This window comes from Xenopus laevis, chromosome 1S (genome assembly GCF_017654675.1).
Source record: "Xenopus laevis strain J_2021 chromosome 1S, Xenopus_laevis_v10.1, whole genome shotgun sequence".
In the NCBI taxonomy this organism is placed as follows: Eukaryota; Metazoa; Chordata; class Amphibia; order Anura; family Pipidae; genus Xenopus; species Xenopus laevis.
In genome coordinates this window covers 176,360,236-176,378,664 of record NC_054372.1, presented here as the reverse complement: position 1 = coordinate 176,378,664, position 18,429 = coordinate 176,360,236, and the positions used below count along the sequence as shown (strand labels likewise).

At 37.7% G+C, this 18,429-nt stretch overlaps 2 protein-coding genes across 4 annotated transcripts; both read right to left on the bottom strand.

The window, feature by feature from the left end:
- Nucleotides 1-6,718: 6,718 nt before the first annotated feature.
- LOC108697807 (protein FAM135A-like) lies at nucleotides 6,719-9,939 on the bottom strand. The gene is made up of 5 exons (XM_041580553.1): nucleotides 9,694-9,939; nucleotides 8,622-8,719; nucleotides 8,385-8,536; nucleotides 7,960-8,070; nucleotides 6,719-7,648 (listed from the first exon to the last, which is right to left on the bottom strand). Exons 1-5 carry the CDS (start codon nucleotides 9,835-9,837, stop codon nucleotides 7,422-7,424), a joined length of 732 nt encoding a protein of 243 aa, XP_041436487.1. The 5' UTR covers nucleotides 9,838-9,939; the 3' UTR covers nucleotides 6,719-7,421.
- A 58-nt stretch (nucleotides 9,940-9,997) lies between these two features.
- LOC121399525 (protein FAM135A-like) lies at nucleotides 9,998-15,433 on the bottom strand. Of its 3 annotated transcripts, XR_005965114.1 has the most exons (9): nucleotides 15,202-15,433; nucleotides 14,198-14,247; nucleotides 13,975-14,109; nucleotides 13,753-13,826; nucleotides 12,853-12,995; nucleotides 12,585-12,732; nucleotides 12,153-12,484; nucleotides 11,340-11,437; nucleotides 9,998-10,141 (listed from the first exon to the last, which is right to left on the bottom strand). XR_005965114.1 is itself a non-coding variant. In XM_041580552.1 (6 exons), the coding sequence occupies exons 1-6, from the start codon at nucleotides 14,267-14,269 to the stop codon at nucleotides 12,274-12,276; spliced, it is 783 nt and encodes a 260-aa protein (XP_041436486.1). In that variant the 5' UTR covers nucleotides 14,270-14,358; the 3' UTR covers nucleotides 12,002-12,273. The 3 variants fall into 3 exon arrangements, 1 of the variants encoding a protein (XP_041436486.1); XR_005965113.1 differs by lacking the exon at nucleotides 15,202-15,433 and having other exon boundaries at nucleotides 14,198-14,358; XM_041580552.1 differs by lacking the exons at nucleotides 9,998-10,141; nucleotides 11,340-11,437; nucleotides 15,202-15,433 and having other exon boundaries at nucleotides 12,002-12,484; nucleotides 14,198-14,358.
- Nucleotides 15,434-18,429: the final 2,996 nt, after the last annotated feature.

Genomic DNA, 18,429 nt, shown 5'->3' with positions numbered 1-18,429 from the left:
ATTCATCTAGAGCGGTAAGAGTGAGGGAAATGAATTATAAAATAGTCAACAGATGGCACCTCACACCAGTTAAGCTGAAAAGGATGTTTCCAGAATTTACAGATATATGCTGGAGATGTCGGCAAGATAAAGGAACCCACGCTCATATTTGGTTCGAATGCAAGGTTTTGAATGTTTATTCGAGTAAAATAGTGAAAGCTATAACAGAAGTAACAAACTCAAATCTGGTGGTAGAGGATGCTCCATTAATCCTGTTAAGCCTAGACAAAGATAAAAATGAATTATTGAGGGACCCTCTTACCTTGCATTTTCTGAATGCGGCCAGGACGTTATTTCCAAGACACTGGAAGGAGGTGGCACCTCCCAGCTACTTGGAGTGGCAACAGGTAGTAGAAGATACTAGGAAGATGGAAGAAATAACTCATATTATTCATAATAAAAGTAAAAAATTTTGGAAAATTTGGGAACCATGGGTCAGGTTTCTCGACAAATAATCTTAAATGGGGGACAGGCTAAATAAGGATTAATGGAGGACCTACCTACGCAAAATCACAAACCAATGTTGTGTCTGTTAAGATTACTAGCCTGAATAACAACATTGCAGTAACACTAAGTAGGGACTTCAGTCAGCATGTTAATATGGAATACTGAAATTGATATGCCATATGATGTACTTGTCTTATATATTTTTCGACCTACTTTTTATCTTTTTATCTTTCTCTGTTATCAAATTTCTTTGTAAAATTTCTATTAAATAAAAATTAAAAAAAATTAAAAATAAAAAAAAATGTACTTATATTAAGACCAGAGATCTGACCTGTGCCCAACCGACTCAACAAGCCAAACCTGCATGCCCAAGTCCTACCTGTACCCCACAAAATATCCACGGAAAGCCAGCAATCCCCTTTGAGCAGATTCCAGAGCAGGTTGCCCCCAGTGTCACTCATGAGAGGATGGATTGCTCAAAGTAGGTCATATAAGGGGAAGCTCACTTCCTTTTTGGCTGATGTAAGGAGATGTATTAGAGAGCCTGAGGTCTGCTACCTTAGAGTAGTCATATAGTAAAGTTAACTAGTGGAAGTACAGGTCTGAGTTGCTCACTATGGGTGGTGAGAAACAGGCCCCTTAGCTCAGCAGCTGAGGCTCCTTTTGGGGAGGAAGGAAAGGGTCAGCACCCTTCATCAGTCAGGGATCCAGTATATAGGGAGCTTGGACTAGGTAGGTCCTGTTGCTGCATAGAGGGCACTCTTAATCACTACCATATTGAGGGAACCTGGGAGCCATCAGAGCCACCTGCCTGGTCCAAAGAAATGGTATTAGAAGGAAGACAGCTTGAGAGCCAAGTGGCCTGGGAATCATCTGTAGTACATCACATTACAAGCTCAGGTGAAGGCTCACTCGTGTAGCTCAGAAGTTAAAAGCTGCTAACTTTGACTGCTAGCCAAACACAACCTAATTTCCGAATGACACTTTTAGAAGCTGAAAGATTCTCTATGAATAAATGATCATTAAGCCCCACTACCTTTCTACCTCCACAAACTTTTAGATTTGTCAATAAAGGTGGGTTCACAGGTCTGGTCCACCAAATTTCCTTCACAAATAGTAGTCTAGCTCCCTGGATAAAGCAATGATTTTCATGTGCCAATTCAGCTCAGACCATGTGAGGTTCAGAAGCTACCCCATGTCCTGTAGATAATCAAATGAAAGTGTAGGCTTCACTGAAGGTGTAGAAAGTATTGCCATAAGAAAGTCTGTATTCAGCATGCTCACCACCAGTAGCCATTGGTTTCTAACTCTACCAACTTTGTTAGTATAGATGGGTTGTAACGTTCTCCCCCAAATTGTGCAAATTCTAACAAAGTAAAAAAATCTTAAAATAAGCATCTTTGGGATATGCATTTGTTCCCATGATAAAATTTGCAATGAAGGAATCTGTCCCCTTTCCCCGAGGTGAAAAATTAGGCAAATTGTAGAAAAGTTCATAAAATGGTAAAAATTTGCAAGACATATTGGAGTCAATGGCCATTTTTGACAACAACTTTTTCTTGCAAAAAAATACTTAGAAGTCAATGAATATTTTTTACAGTGTCTTTTTCACGCAAAATACATTGGAAACAATGGGCAGTTTTTCACAGTGAATTTTTCTCATGAAATACTATAAAAAATTCTGTGTTACACCCTTGTAGCATTAATGTCCTTAAAGGGATCCTGTCATCGAAAAACATTTTTTTTTCAGTTAATAGTGCTACTCCAGCAGAACTCTGCACTGAAATCCATTTCTCAAAAGAGCAAACAGATTTTTTTATATTCAATTTTGAAATCTGACATGGGGCTAGACATTTTGTCAATTTCCCAGCTGCCCCTGGTCATGTGACTTGTGCCTGCACTTTAGGAGAGAAATGCTTTCTGGCAGGCTGATGTTTTTCCTTCTCAATGTAACTGAATGTGTCTCGGTGGGACATGGGTTTTTACTATTGAGTGCTGTTCCTAGATCTACCAGGCAGTTGTTATCTTGTGTTAAGGAGCTGCTATCTGGTTACCTTCCCATTGTTCTTTTGTTTGGCTGCTGGGGGAAAAGGGAGGGGGTGATATCACTCCAACTTGCAGTACAGCAGTAAAGACAGATTGAAGTTTATCAGAGCACAAGTCACATGACTTGGGGCAGCTGGGAAATTGACAATATGTCTAGCCCCATGTCAGATTTCAAAATTGAATATAAAAAAATCTGTTTGCTCTTTTGAGAAATGGATTTCAGTGCAGAATTCTGCTGGAGTAGCACTATTAACTGATTCATTTTGAAAAAAATTTTTCCCCCATGACAGTATCCCTTTAACATATACGAAATGATATGATCACACCCTCAACACCACCCCATCCCAACTGATGATTTAAAAATGTAAATGTATGTGTCTGGGGAGATTGTAGGCTTTTGTCGATATCTTGGATTGAGATTTGTGCTGATCTGTGCAATGCAGTTAGTGGAAATGTCATGGTTTTATCTCCGCTTGCTGCTACTACACACAAATTCTTCTGCTCGGAGTTGTTGCTGCAAAACACTTGAATAACAAACTAGGCATATGGTCTTTAAAATGCTCTCAGGATCATAATTTCATCTATATGCTCATTGACTTTTAAAAGGTTTCACAACTTAAAAGGATTCATTTGCCCTCTGAACGTCTCACATGCTACTGCTTGTTATTTGGTTACATTATTGCCTTCTGCCTTTTCAGCTTCACTTTGTGATATATGAAGCCATTAAAGGTTCCGCAACGGCATTTTCCACATTAAAACACATTTTAATAGTCATTGTCATAACAAATTCTCATTTCTCCACATGTTATTGGCTATGAGGTTTCCTCCAAACATGACTAAGGAAATTCACTGACTGCACAGAGCTGCTCAATCCACAGCAAAAGTAATGATTATTGCTGTTTATTTATAAAGCCGAGAATGTTCCCCAGCAGTGTGCAGTCAAGGCAAGCACAAACAATGGCATACAAATACACAACAGTAGAAAAAGAACTAAACTGTCTTCCATGTAAGGGCTCACAGCCTAGTTTTTTTTTAGTATAAAATCTGAATATTTAGTGGGGGGAAAAAAATCGAATTTTTCGAGATTTATTGTATCCAAAGAATAGAAAAAGTCAGAATGTGAAAATCCAGCATCTCAGACCTGCCAAGGTTATATATGTCAGTTGGAGAGGTCCCTAATCTGTCTGGAAATTCCAATTTTATTGAGTTTGACGGACTTTCTAGTTTGGTCAGGCTTTTTTTTTTATTAAAATACTCTGAAGAATATGTATTTTGACAAAAATGCCCCACCCCATTGTGCACAAAAGGAAACACAACTATATAAAAGCATTAGATAGAGTTATACAGTATAATTTGCTCTATATATATATATATATATATATATATATATAATATATATATATATATATATATATATATATATATATATATATATATATATATATATATTATATATATATAATTTTTACAGGGAAGGGGGGCAACTATGCAAATCATACATTAATTTAAAAATTTTACCATTACATGAGAGATTAACCCATTACATACCATTTAATCATAGATTGCAAGGTTCCAATACCTTGATGGCCCTTTCATCTATATCAGCAGCAGTGTCATTCCGTGGCTAATAAAGCAAATAAAGTTCTGTCTTCCATAAAAAAGGGATGAAAACATAATTATGCCTCTTTATAGGTCCCTGGTGAGGCCTCATCTGGAGTATGCAGTGCAGTTTTGGACTCCAGTCCTTAAGAGGGATATAAATGAGCTGGAGAGAGTGCAGAGACTAAGTGCAACTTAACTGGTTAGAGGGATGGAAGACTTAAAGGGATCCTGTCATCCGAAAACATGTGTTTTTCAAAAGGCATCAATTAATAGTGCTACTCCAGCAGAATTCTGCACTGAAACCATTTCTCAAAAGAGCAAACAGATTTTTTTATGTTCAATTTTGAAATCTGACATGGGGCTAGACATATTGTCAATTTCCCAGTTGCCCCTGGTCATGTGACTTGTGCCTGCACTTTAGGAGAGAAATGCTTTCTGGCAGGCTGCTGTTTTTCCTTCTCAATGTAACTGAACGTGTCTCAGTGAGACATGGGTTTTTACTATTGAGTGTTGTTCTTAGATCTACCAGGCAGCTGTTATCTTGTGTTAAGGAGCTGTTATCTGGTTACCTTCCCATTGTTCTTTTGTTTGGCTGCTGGGGGGGAAAGGGAGGGGGTCATATCACTCTAACTTGCAGTACAGCAGTAAAGAGTGATTGAAGTTTATCAGAGCACAAGTCACATGACTTGGGGCAGCTGGGAAATTGACAATATGTCTAGCCCCATGTCAGATAAATTGAATATAAAAAACACTGTTTGCTCTTTTGAGAAATGGATTTCAGTGCAGAATTCTGCTGGAGCAGCACTATTAACTGATTCATTTTGAAAAAATTTTTTCCCCATGACAGTATCCCTTTAATAACTGCTCTTTAAATGGGAAGTGTTGCAACCACAGATCAGTTATATAATTATATAGAGGAACACAAAAGCCTTGGGAAACTTGATAAACACTGTAGACCATATTACTTCTGTTTTCAGAAAGCTTTACACTGTGGGGCCCATTTACTTAGCTCGAGTGAAGGAATAGAAGAAAAGATACTTTGAATTTCGAATGGTCAAATATGGCTACTTCGACCTTCGACTACGACTTTGAATCAAACGATTCTAACTAAAAATCGTTTGACTATACGACCATTCGATAGTCGAAGTACTGTCTCTTTAAAAAATCCTTCGACCCCCTAGTTCGCCACCTAAAACCTACCGAGGCCAATGTTAGCCTATGGGGAAGGTCCCCATAGGCTTCCTAACAATTTTCTGATCAAAGGAAAATCCTTCGATCGATTAAAATCCTTCTAATTGTTTGATGCAAAGGATTTAATCGTTTGATTGAACGATTATTCCTTCGATCGAACGATCGTAGGAATAGCGCTAAATCCTTCGACTTCGATATTCAAAGCCGAAGGATTTACATTCGGCATTCGACCCTATGTAAATCTGCCCCTGTATGTCTTGCATGTGAAGGGCTTTTTGGCTTTATTTAGCCCATCTCACCCTATCCAGGTTCGGTTCTCTGGTTCGCTACTCCACAAGTCCTCCCACCTCTGTAGCCATGTTCCAATATCTTGCACTGATGAGATCTAACAAGATTGAAACAGGCTGTCTGCAAGTTTGGATATATGTCTCTGAACCATTAGTCTGTATCTGTGCTATAAAACTAGCAGTTATGGATACATAGTTGGCCAAATGGACAGAAAGGAGTGATTTGCTTGTCTCTGCCTATACGGTTGCCACCTTTTCTGGAAAAAAATACCGGCCTTCCTATATATTTATCTTTTTTCCCTATTAATAACATTGGCATCAACCATCATTTTTACCGGCCAGGCCTGTACCGGTGTTGGTAAATTATCCAAGGTTAATTACACAGATAAATGTGCATGTGGGTGGCATGTTTCTGGGGTAGAAGCCTGGTGGGAAGGCAAGGGACAGTCTATGGCCAGTTAAAAACTTGTTGAAGTTCTCAGCAGCTTTCATCAATGTCTAGGGGCCGATTCACTAACTTCGAGTGAAGGATTCGAAGTAAAAAAACTTTGAATTTCGAAGTGTTTTTTGGGCTACTTCGACCATTGAATGGGCTACTACGACCTTCGACTACGACTTCGAATCGAAGGATTCGAACTAAAAATCATTCGAATATTCGACCATTCGATAGTCGAAGTACTGTCTCTTTAAGAAAAAACTTTGACCCCCTAGTTCGCCATCTTTAAGCTACCAAACTCAATGTTAACCTATGGGGAAGGTTCCCATAGGCTTTCCTAAGTTTTTTTGATCGAAGGATATTCCTTAGATCGTTGGATTTAAATCCTTTGAATCGTTCGATTCGAAGGATTTAATCCTTCGATCGAAGGAATAATCCTTAGATCGTTCGATCGCACTATTTGCACTAAAATTCTTCGACTACGATATTCGAAGTCGAAGGATTTTAATTCCCAGCCGAATATCGAGGGTTAATTAACCCCCCCGATATTCGACCCTTGGTGAATCGGCCCCTTAATGTGCTGGGCATGGGCAAATGTGACCAGTGACCCACCTGGTAATGATAACAAAATCGAAAATTTTTTTTAATAAAGTTTATTTTATTGGTGTCAGTAACAAAGAATATATAAATTTTACAAATGTTTATATACAAAGTGCTACATACAAAGGTATATACAGTATAAGGAAATATACATGGATATATGCAGCGCTGTAAGTTAAAGATGTTTCTGGAATCTTCTTCTTCTTTTGCCTTTGGCGTCAGCTCGTATAGTGTAGAAGAGAAGTCAGTGTTGTTAGTTCATTGTGCAACAAGGTAGTAAAGGTTCTGCAACTCCATGTCTCTGGCACTTCAATAGCATTAAACATGTCGGGCATCACATTTCTTCTATTCAAAATATTTCAGGCCAGCATTGTGAAAGAAGTTCTCCAAAAATTGCCAAGATGAAACGAATGCGCAGTGGCCCGTACGTCCAATGAAAGAATTGAATGATTTGGGCACATCAAAACTAACGTCGTATCTCACAAAGTTACAGTTCTTGTTGTTTAGAATAGGCTCAAGGGTGTTTCGGAGCATCTCTGTATAAACAGTTCCTGAAAAGGAAATGGAAAACATTATTAATAAATATACGGTAGCCTTTCCATTACAGCAACAAACTTATCCTGCAAAGACTTGTGCACCTTCTTTATGTGCTGGAAATGTTTTAAATAAAATGTACAGCTAGAACTATTTAGCAGGGGTCAACTCTCCTCCAGCCAAGAGGCCTACTTTCCTTAGTCTGATGTATGTTCTGTGATAAACAAACCTGTAAAGAATCACAGCAGTGTGCAAGGCATTGTGGGAGTCTTGGCTGGTGGAGAATTGGCTCGTGCTTCAATGGTGCATGTACTCCATTCAGTAGACATATGTTTAAAAGTGAGACCCTTACCTATCTCATCTCCCTTCAGAGCAGCTTTGCACATTTCAATACGAGTGGAGTGATAGGGAACAATGTGATCTTGTAACGCGCTCACTAGAATCACATTCTTGAAGTGTTCCAAGCCTGTAATACAATAATATTCACCATGAGATTCCAGAACAAGGTTAAGGCATCAATACAGACGTGCCATGAAATGAAGGGATGATACTTTCAATAAGATAAATTTGAAATCACTATTTTGCAATGTAAGTTACTCAAGAGTATTGGGTTCATATCAGGTCCATGGTGGCTGCACTTTAAGACCTGCAAATATCTTAAAATACTACCTCGCTCGTTTCTAATAAAACTATCAAATAACAGTAGCTTTATTTGGGGATTTTGTACAATTTAATATACAGATGAAATCCATACAAAAGACGGGCCCAATGTCTTACCTGTTTTCTGGCTAAGTTTGTACAGGAACGTTTGTCTTGGGTCTTTGTGATCTGTGAATGCCATCTGGGATACGGAGACAGATTTATCGAACAGCTGCTCAAGCCACAGGCCTATAACAAAAGACATGCACATATTTATTAATTGTATTATATACAAACATGCTAAAGTTAATTGAAATGTAGGTAAAGGTGCGGGGTTATATTATCAATAAAACACACTGCATCTTAAAAAGTTTTAAAATACAGCTGTGAAATTTCCTAAAAATAATATTTTATATTTTTGACTTTTGTCCTGTAATAATGATATATTACATTGTACTTGATGTAAATTAAGCAGGGTTAAATCCATTTACATATATTTCTTGTTGTTTCTAATCAGTCAGTTACTTGTCAATAATAAAACAATGTAGCCAGTAAATCCCTACCAGTTTTAAACAGATTTCTGCTGTGGCACATAAGACCCATATGTGGTCCACCAAAGGAGAGGAAAGTGTGCAGGTTTCCAAGGAAGGCTTCAAATTCAGGTCTCCACAGAGCTGCGCGTATTACCAGAGCGCCCAGAGAGAAGCCAATAAAGCTGCGGGGAGAGAAAATTAACATTACTATAAAAAAATTCATACATATTAATTAATAAGTATAGAGATTCTTGCTAATTACTGTACCTGATTCTGGCAATAATGAGCTTTTTGCTTCCTATGTGCTCTAATATTTCAATTAGGAGACCGCTGGCCAAATAATCAATATCTTCAGAGGTGGAGCCCTGTAAAGAAAATACGAGAAGTAAAAAAGACGCATAGAGACCAGCACTAATGAAAACATTGTAGCTGCCACAATTATTTAACGGCGTATAAAATAGCAATAATAAAGGGCCTATCTGCTAACAACCAGCAACAATAATCTTCTAAGACATATCCACTTCCTGTCTTCCAGCAACATTTTCCATGAAATGTGATCATATTTTTCTATATATCTTGGGATATCAAATCCCACAGAAGTCGTTTTTGTCTTCTGATCGATCAATCATAGGGTTAATTTGTTTCATTTTAAATATCAAAATGATCTTTATGGGCCCCCACTGCAACTGATCATTTCATATTAATCATCAGTAAAATAATAAAAAGCTAATAATAAAATGATACATTTCTCAGGATAGTTACATTTTGGGGCCGATTCACAAAGGGTCGAATTAAAATTCTTCGACTTCGAATATCGAAGTCGTAAGGATTTTAGCGCTAATAGTGCGATCGAACGATGGAAGGATTATTCCTTCGATCGAACGATAAAATCCTTCGAATCGAACAATTTGAAGGATTTTAATCCAATGATCGAAGGAAAAAAACTTAGGAAAGCCTATGGGGACCTTCCCCATAGGCTAACAATGAGTTCGGTAGCTTTTAGATGGCGAACTAGGGGGTCGAAGTTTTTTCTTAAAGAGACAGTACTTCGATTATCGAATAGTCGAACGATTTTTAGTTCGAATCCTACGATTCAAAGTCGAAGTCGTAATCGAAGGTCGAAGTAGCCCATTCGATGGTCAAAGTAGCCCAAAAAACACTTCGAAATTCGAAGTTTTTTTACTTCGAATCCTTCACTCGAAGTAGTGAATCTGCCCCTTTATCATCATTGGCTATTAGTTTACATTGAGCTGAGATGGATATAATGTTTGAACAGTTTCATATAGGAATAGCGATATCTCCCTCAGAACGCGATGCACAGACATGTCAGCGTACGTACCTTGTTGTACATAGACATTAGGAAGTCGGTCTTTCCATGTGTCACGCCACACTCGATGTAAGGTCTTACTAATACAAGATCATATTCGGAACCTAGAGAAGAAATAAAGCTGTTTTTTAACAGGGCAAGGCAATGGTATAGCATAGGACAAAACACCCGCAAGTGTTGGTGTCAGAATCCAATCTTAAAATAGTTTTTACTTACCAGCTCTGCCATGTACACAGACTACTAGATGTGTTCCGTCATCTTCACTACTGCCGTTGTCTTTGGAACCTACAATAAAATAAAATAGAATAAGTCAATGTAATCAAAGTAATGCCCATCCTTCATTCATAATGTAATGGAAAAATCAATGTTTATCTTACCAGTAGAACTGCTCTGATTTTCTCTGACTTTTCGTTTAGGTACAAGTTGCTCCCAAAGGAGTTTCTTTTCGTTGGATAATAATCTACACAATAAGAACACACAATGTTGGGTCAAGTAAAACTGTCCATTGAAACACAAAATAAAAGGAGCAATATTCGCATGTATTTTTGCTCACTGGGGGTGTTGTTGCTATTCTACTCCATGTGCCAATATTATAAGAAAATGACATGATGCATTTCTCATTAAACACAATGGGTAACGTAGGCCCTGCCCTATAAGACTGTTGGGTCTCACATTGCTTGATGTACATTTTTTAACTGTAGCTCACTTTTAACCCACTAAAGAAGAAAAGTTAATATCTTCATCTTTGTTACATTTAATGATTTAATTAGACATATTTAGGGGCCGATTCACTAACTTCGAGTGAAGGATTCGAAGTAAAAAAACTTCGAATTTCGAAGTTTTTTTTGGCCTACTTCGACCATCGAATGGGCTACTACGACCTTCGACTTCGAATCGAAGGATTCAAACTAAAAATCGTTTGACTATTCGACCATTCGATAGTCGAAGTACTGTCTCTTTAAGAAAAAACTTCGACCCCCTACTTCGCCATCTAAAAGCTACCGAACTCAATGTTAGCCTATGGGGAAGATCCCCATAGGCTTTCCTAAGTTTTTTTGATCGAAGGATATTCCTTCGATCGTTGGATTAAAATCCTTCTAATCTTTCGATTCGAAGGATTTTATCGTTCGATCGAAGGAATAATCCTTCGATCGTTCGATTGCACTATTTACGCTAAAATCCTTCGACTTCGATATTCGAAGTCGAAGGATTTTAATTCCCAGTCGAATATCGAGGGTTAATTAACCCTCGATATTCGACCCTTTGTGAATCGGCCCCTTAGAGTATATGATGCCTGATGTCAATGTTTTCATGGTTTGTTGGAAGACCCATATAGATATACAGTATTTGCATTTAATTTTATGAGATTGCATCAGAGAACATTTATTTTATTTAAGAATAACGATCTGTACAAAGCACCAGTGGGGTAAATACTACTGTACCAGCCCCAGTAATCAATAGCAACCAATGAGATTCTCCCTTTCCAACAGGCAACCAGATGTTGATTGGTTACTCAAAGTCACTGGTCCTGGTGAAAAATGAACTACTTCTATTTCTATGTAATATTGTGCATAGTAAGTGCCCTGACTGCTGTGTATATTTGTAGATAGAGAGATATAAAGATAGCATTTCTGTATGTACAATATCACATTCTTTACCTGATCCCGGATATTGTCAAACTGTTCGATTCTATGAGTTGTGCAATTTGGCTCAATAGACGATTTGCCAAAGAATCATATTCAGCCAGAGTTTCATCCTATAAGCAAAACAAAAATCTTTTATAAGTAATTTGAAATTAATACAGCATTGCCTTGAAAACCTAAGAATCAGAAGAACAACAGAGACTTAATACCTTGGGCATTCTAAAGACTATATTTTTAAGGCCCCTTTCCTCTAGCAACCTATAGGGGCTAAATTTAATACAGGTATGGGACCTGTTATCCAGAATGCTCGGGACCTGGGGTTTTCCGGATAACAGATCTTTCCATAATTTGGGTCTTCATGCCTTATGTCTACTAGAAATTCATTTAAACATTAAATAAACCCAATAGGCTGGTTTTGCTTCCAATAAGGATTAATTATATCTTAGTTGGGATCAAGTATAAGCTACGGTTTTATTATTACAGAGAAAAAGGAAATAATTTTTAAAAATTTGGATTATTTGGATAAAATGGAGTCTATGGGAGACAGCCATTCCATAATTCAGAGCTTTCTGGATATCGGGTTTCCGGATAAGGGATCCTATACCTGTAAAACAATTTAAACTCTCTTTCAGGACTCTGACACGACAAAGTAGTGTCAGCCCTCCCCCAGATTAGATTTCCTATAATCATATGGCTTCAATATTTTTATTGTTTCAATAGTCAGAACCAGCTATGCAGCAAATAGCAAGGGGCAAGAGGACAATATATCCCGTAACCATTTCTCCCTCAGTTATTTATCTTGTTCCAAGTGCCGGCAACATACTGTACCTTGTTTCCTAGATGTCCGATGACAGCAGTTCTTCCACCGTGACATCCATATACAAAGGTAGTTATTACTTGCTCATCTGTTGTACCTAGGGTAGAAATAAGTCCATGGTTATTGTTCAAGTTAAGGTAAAATGTATGTTATATTTATATTTCCCACAGGAGAAGATATAGTAAAAAGGTAATTACAATAAGAAGGTCTCATCCTGATTTGCACAGATATTCCTTCATCTGAGTCGTTGACTAGCTCCATGCTCAGAGTAAACTTCTTGGAACGGTTGTTGGAAAAGAACCGACTTATCCATTCTCTCAGTTCTTTTTTAGCCTCAAACAATCTGAAAAACAAAACCAAAAGATATATTTTTAGGTTAATACCAATATCTGTAGAAATGACACCACTGGGTGAAATCCAAAATTCTGGGTGAAAACACTTACCCCTTCCTCAGAGTATATGGCATGTCATGAAAGGAGGCACTTAAATCAAGATTTCCATCTGTTGCCATGATAGTACGCAATGACTTCAGTTTCTTGCGCGGATCTTTAGTACAGGCAACAGGGGAAGATTTAACATCTTCTGAACAATCTATAAAATCAAAATGTTTAATGTTAGCAGGAAAATGTTGGCACTTTAGAAATACGTATTCAAAAGATACTGGATGGAAGGAGTTCTGGACGAACACCCGTGGATTCTTTCCATACGTACCAATTGCGTCAGGCTCTAAGTACCGGTCTTCAAAGATCACTGGAGCAGATTTCGATACAATGTCCGTGTCCAGGCACTCGAGAGAACAACTGACTTTTGGAGATTTTTTTACTTCTTCATAAATCTCTTTATGCCTTTGAGCGCTGCAATTGGAAACGGGTTCTTATAAATAATTATCTTATCTTAATAATCTTTATTATTATTATTATCATAAAAAAGCTGTAGTATCCAAAAGCAACCAATCACGTGATTTTAAACACCTAATAATCAGACCAATAATATCTGCTGTTTGGTTGCTAAGGATACCAGACTTGTAGTAAATTTGTACCATTTATTACATTAGCATGACAAAAGTATGACATTTTCATATAAAAGTATCTCTTAGAGGTAAAAATGTAAAGGACATTCAGGGGGTTATTTATCAAAGTCCAAATTTATCTTAATATTTTCTGCTACAAACTCCAATCAAATCCGCTCTGTTTTTTTACGTTTATTTATGATTGCATTTTCCCGAACATTTGCTTTGTGGGAAGAAAAATTAGATATTCATGATTTTTCCATCCGATTTTCACAATTTCTTTGGAATTTTCACCCGAAAACCCAGCGCACATCAAAAAATTATTGGGACTTCTCCCATTGACTTATATGTAACCTCGACAGGTCTGAGATGCCAGATTTTTTAGATTCTGACTTTTCCATCTTCAGGGTTTAATAAATTCGGAAAATTCATAATTTTTTTAAAAGTCTTTTTATAAAAAAAAATCATAATTTTTTTTGATTTTACATTCAGAGTTTAGTAAATGATTCCAATGCCCATAAAAGTGTGTAAATGCAATATTCCCCAATCAGAGAACAACTGACTTCTCTAAATTTAAATATTTGAAAACCCATTGTACTCACATCTTCTCATCATATAAAATAGCTTCTTCTCGGGGATGGTCAGTAGAAAAGAACAACTTCTTGAACTTTTCTTCCTATAAAACAATAAGAATAGACGCAGTTCATAAGCACAATCTTGAGAGTAAACAACAGTATAAAACAATAAATGCAGCCACACTGAGGAATGAAGGGCACAAGAGGAAAGCTGCATCTGCCCTAAATCCAATTCAGTCTGCTCCTTACCTTTATTTGCTGCTTTTCTGCTTTACTCTCCAAGGAGGATTGAAGAAATATTCCCCATAGATTGAGAAGTTGAGATGACAGTTGTATTAGGCTGCCATTTATTGCTTCTGGCAGATCATTGGCGTCTTCTATTTCCTATGGTTAAAATATTCAATAATCAATACATTGTGCAGACATGGAGAATACAGTATGTAAAATACCCCAATATGGAAAGCAAACTTACCGTCACTTTGTCAGATAACTCACTGAGCCGGGCTTTCATATCAAGTTTTTCTGAGGAGGAAACAAAGACCATGCAAATGAGCAGTGAAACAACAGCATTATATTACAATTCACTATAATGTGTTTTTTTATCTAAGAATAGAAGCTGTTCATATTCCCTTTCCCTGGTGTGTTACTTTGCTGCTGTGATGAAAAAATGTAGTGGATCAGACTGGAAAGGACGAAGAGCCCTTAGGATATAACAATGGTGTGACAGAAGAAGGACACAACATGCTGTGACTTCTTGGGAATTGTCCAGATGACCAATGTAATTCTCCAAGGTGGATTTAGAAAGCAAGGGGTTAATGCAATAAAACTTGTGCCACCAGGTCTACTAAGCCATAGTAACCAATGAAAAGGTACAATTCACTGGTCACCAGTTTAAAAACAAGCCTGTGATTACTCAGGTTACCAGACATGGTTCAAAATGAGCATCTTTTATTATATTAACCCACACGTCTTTCTAAAAGTAATAATTCTTTACCTTTGCCTTTAAAGGCTGCGGCATACTGTGAGTCATGATCACTACTACTTGTAGCAGCAATGGAACCACCTGTTACCCACCACAGGAAACATCTCAATAAAATGAATAAGAAGTGTCTTGTTAGATTTGTAGGTAATAATTGTAGGTGCCCAGCTACTCGCAGTGCTTCCTAATGATGGTGAGTTACCTGAGATGAGTTTTACAACCAAAATGCCCCATTTGTCACTGATCTAATATTGAAGATACTATCAAGGCCAGTGTGTAAATTAACAGTCACTTTGGGACACCTTAATGAGCACTTTATATGTTAATGCCCATAATCTTTAAACTCCCAAGAGGAAAGAATGTGTTAATTGACTCATCAATATCTAATATAAATTTGGGATGTCGGGTGGTCAGAGAAAGATCAATGTTTAAATGAACTAAGTTAAAAAAAACCTAACAGGCCAAATACATGGCACAAAGTAGAAGCAATCACATACCAAGCTCCAGCTTGAGTGAGGAAGGCAGCGTTTCTGATATGGAGGTGAAATAACTGTACAGTCCATCATAGGAAAGCAGCAAGCAGGATCGTAGCGTTGAGAGGAAACGATAGGCATGCTGCAAGTATTTCTCTTCGATCACAAAGCTTTTACCCTAAAATAGAGAAACAGAGGCATGAAGAAAGGAAGAAAGCAGAGGACACAAAGCAGTACAATATGGAGCCCTATTACCCCACAGCACTACTCTGCTTTCTTTTGCCAGTTACAGACATAAGTGCAAAGTGCTGGAGTTCAGGAGGAGGGAGGAATGCTGGTAACAGAGCCGGGCCAACACGGGCAGGCGCCCTAGGGAACCTGGCCGGTCACGACGCCGGCTTAGTGTGTGCTCAATTGCGCATGCGCAAAAGTACGAGCCAGCGCGCATGCGTGCAAGCGCATTTAAATGCAAATTACCAGCGGCAGCCAGGGAGACACAGGACCGGACATGGGGTAGGCGAAAGAGCAGGTACGTGCCTGGCGCCCGCTCAGCTTTGCGCCCTAGGCACGTGCCTACTCTGCCTACCCCTAGTTCCGGCCCTGGCTGTTAGAGGGGCCTGGGGTTGTCTGTGAACTTTTGTTCCTATTTAAAATTCCACTCACATAACTGTTTTTACCCCCTGGAAGGTTCAAATACAAATTCATGTTTTTTACTTACGTCTGCTGCCAATTTCTTTTTGAAGTCTTTGCCAAAAATGACACTTTCCAACGTCGGTATTTTAGCCTTGTCCACCGGTTAGGAAGAAGCCTTTTGAATACTGAGCTTTTCTCGGGAAAGCTATAAAAATAACAAATATAGATGGATGTATTATCTTGAATTTGATATGATTTCTTAATCAAATAGTAAAAAATGTCATCATCTGTATCGGACAATAACAATCCGTGTACTTACTTCTTCAGTGGGGGTTGTAATACTACCAACAGGCCATGAACATTGACGGAGAGCTTTGAAAGTGTCTTAAATACTATATTCATGTGGCCATGAATCCCTCGATGCAGGTTAAAGTGCAGTGTCATGTCCTCGCTGCAGATTGGTGTCAAATTCTTACGTTCGTTTAATCTGTTCAGATAAAACCAGAAGATCGATGTATTAAACACAAATCAGATTTGACTAACCCATCAGTCTTGTTAGCTTTCTTGTATTACAATGAATTATATCCTAATTTAGGGAACAGTATTGTCACTTAACCTAGTCTATTGCTAGATCTATATACGTGTGTATGAATATACATAGATGCACTGAGGATCATTTAATAGGGTTAAACCAAATTAATTATGTAACTATATAATCTGTTCTCGGTTGTCCTTGTGTCAGGACAAAAAAATCATTCATGCCAATTAAATAAACTTTTAGTATGATTTAGAGAGATCATTTATAATTGGTTTTAATTTTTTATTATTTGTGGTTTTTGAGTTTAGCTTTTTATTCAGCAGCTCTCCAGTATGCAATTTCAGCAATTTGGTTGCTGGGGTCCAAATTCCCCTAGCAACCATGCATTTGAATAAGAAATATGAATAGGAGAGGCCTGAATAGAAAGACCAGTGATAAAAAAATTGTAAAACAATACATTTGAAGCCTTACAGAGCATTTGTTTTTTTTAGATGGGATCAGTGACCTCCCATTTGAAAGCTGGAAAGTATCAGAAGAAAAGGGCAAATGATTAAAAAAACTAATTAAAAATAAATAATAAAGACTAATTGAAAAGTTGCTTAGAATTAGCCATTCTATAACAAACTTAGGGGCCGATTCACTAACTTCGAGTGAAGGATTCGAAGTAAAAAAACTTCGAATTTCGAAGTGTTTTTTGGGCTACTTCGACCATCGAATGGGCTACTTCGACCTTCGACTACGACTTTTACTTCGAATCGAAGGATGCGAACTAAAAATCGTTCGACTATTCGACCATTCGATAGTCGAAGTACTGTGTCTTTAAGAAAAAACTTCGACCCCCTAGTTCGCCATCTAAAAGCTACCGAACTCAATGTTAGCCTATGGGGAAGGTCCCCATAGGCTTTCCTAAGTTTTTTTGATCGAAGGATATTCCTTCGATCGTTGGATTTAAATCCTTCAAATCGTTCGATTCGAAGGATTTTATCGTTCGATCAAAGGAATAATCCTTCGATCGTTCGATTGAACTATTTGCGCTAAAATCCTTCGACTTCGATATTCAAAGTCGAAGGATTTTAATTCCCAGTTGAATATCGAGGGTTAATTAACCCTCGATATTCGACCCTTTGTGAATCGGCCCCTAAAAGTTAACTTAAAGGTGAACAACCCTTTAACTGCTCAGGTAGTAAATCTATTTCTATATGTAAGTCTAATACAAGGGTGGTTGGGTGAAGTCCCGTCATTTAGCAAGGGAGTAATCGAAACATTTCCAGAAAAGCAAAAACATTCGAGTGATGGAAAGAAAGGAGTTACTTACTCTGCATAGTATATGTCAAATTTCATCTTGCTCTCCAGGGAATTCAGAGTCTCTTCAATCTGTCATTGCAGAGAAAATAAAAGAAACGTAAGATACGGTATAGGGAACCCAGAAACACAAACCCTGATCTAAAAGACTTTGTATCACTTACTTTACTCTCATCCAGGAGGAATTTAACTCTGTAGATCACGACGTCGTCAATTGTAACAGCCTGTTTGGTCGTAAAAATATTAAACTCACTGCCTGGAGAGGACACTGCCGTCGACTGTAGCCGGATATGCCAGATCATCTAAAACAGAATCATTTTGCACAATTTACCAAACGATTACACAAACAGTGTGAGCGAAGACTATGTCAACAATAATAACGTATAGAGGCACATTTATCAAGGGCTCGAATTTCAAATTCATGTGTTTTTTAACTTTACATCAATTCGATTTGTCTCAAAATATGAATATTCGAATAGTTATTATTAGAATTGAATATGTAAAACTTACAGACTGAAAAACTCGAATTCAAATCTTGACCAAACTCAATTCTCAGGAAGGCTACAAACTCATCCCTGGGCGATAAATATCGAAAATCGAATCTGAATTTCTTAAAAAAACTCAAATCGGAGTTTGGATAATTCCCTAGTCGAATTTTATAGTTTTGACCATAGAAAACCTTACATTTTCAATTTGACCCTTAATAAATCTTCCCCAATTTAAACTGGGTCTAAATGTTGATCAGAATCAGTGCCTGGAAAGAGGAACATAAATCTTTC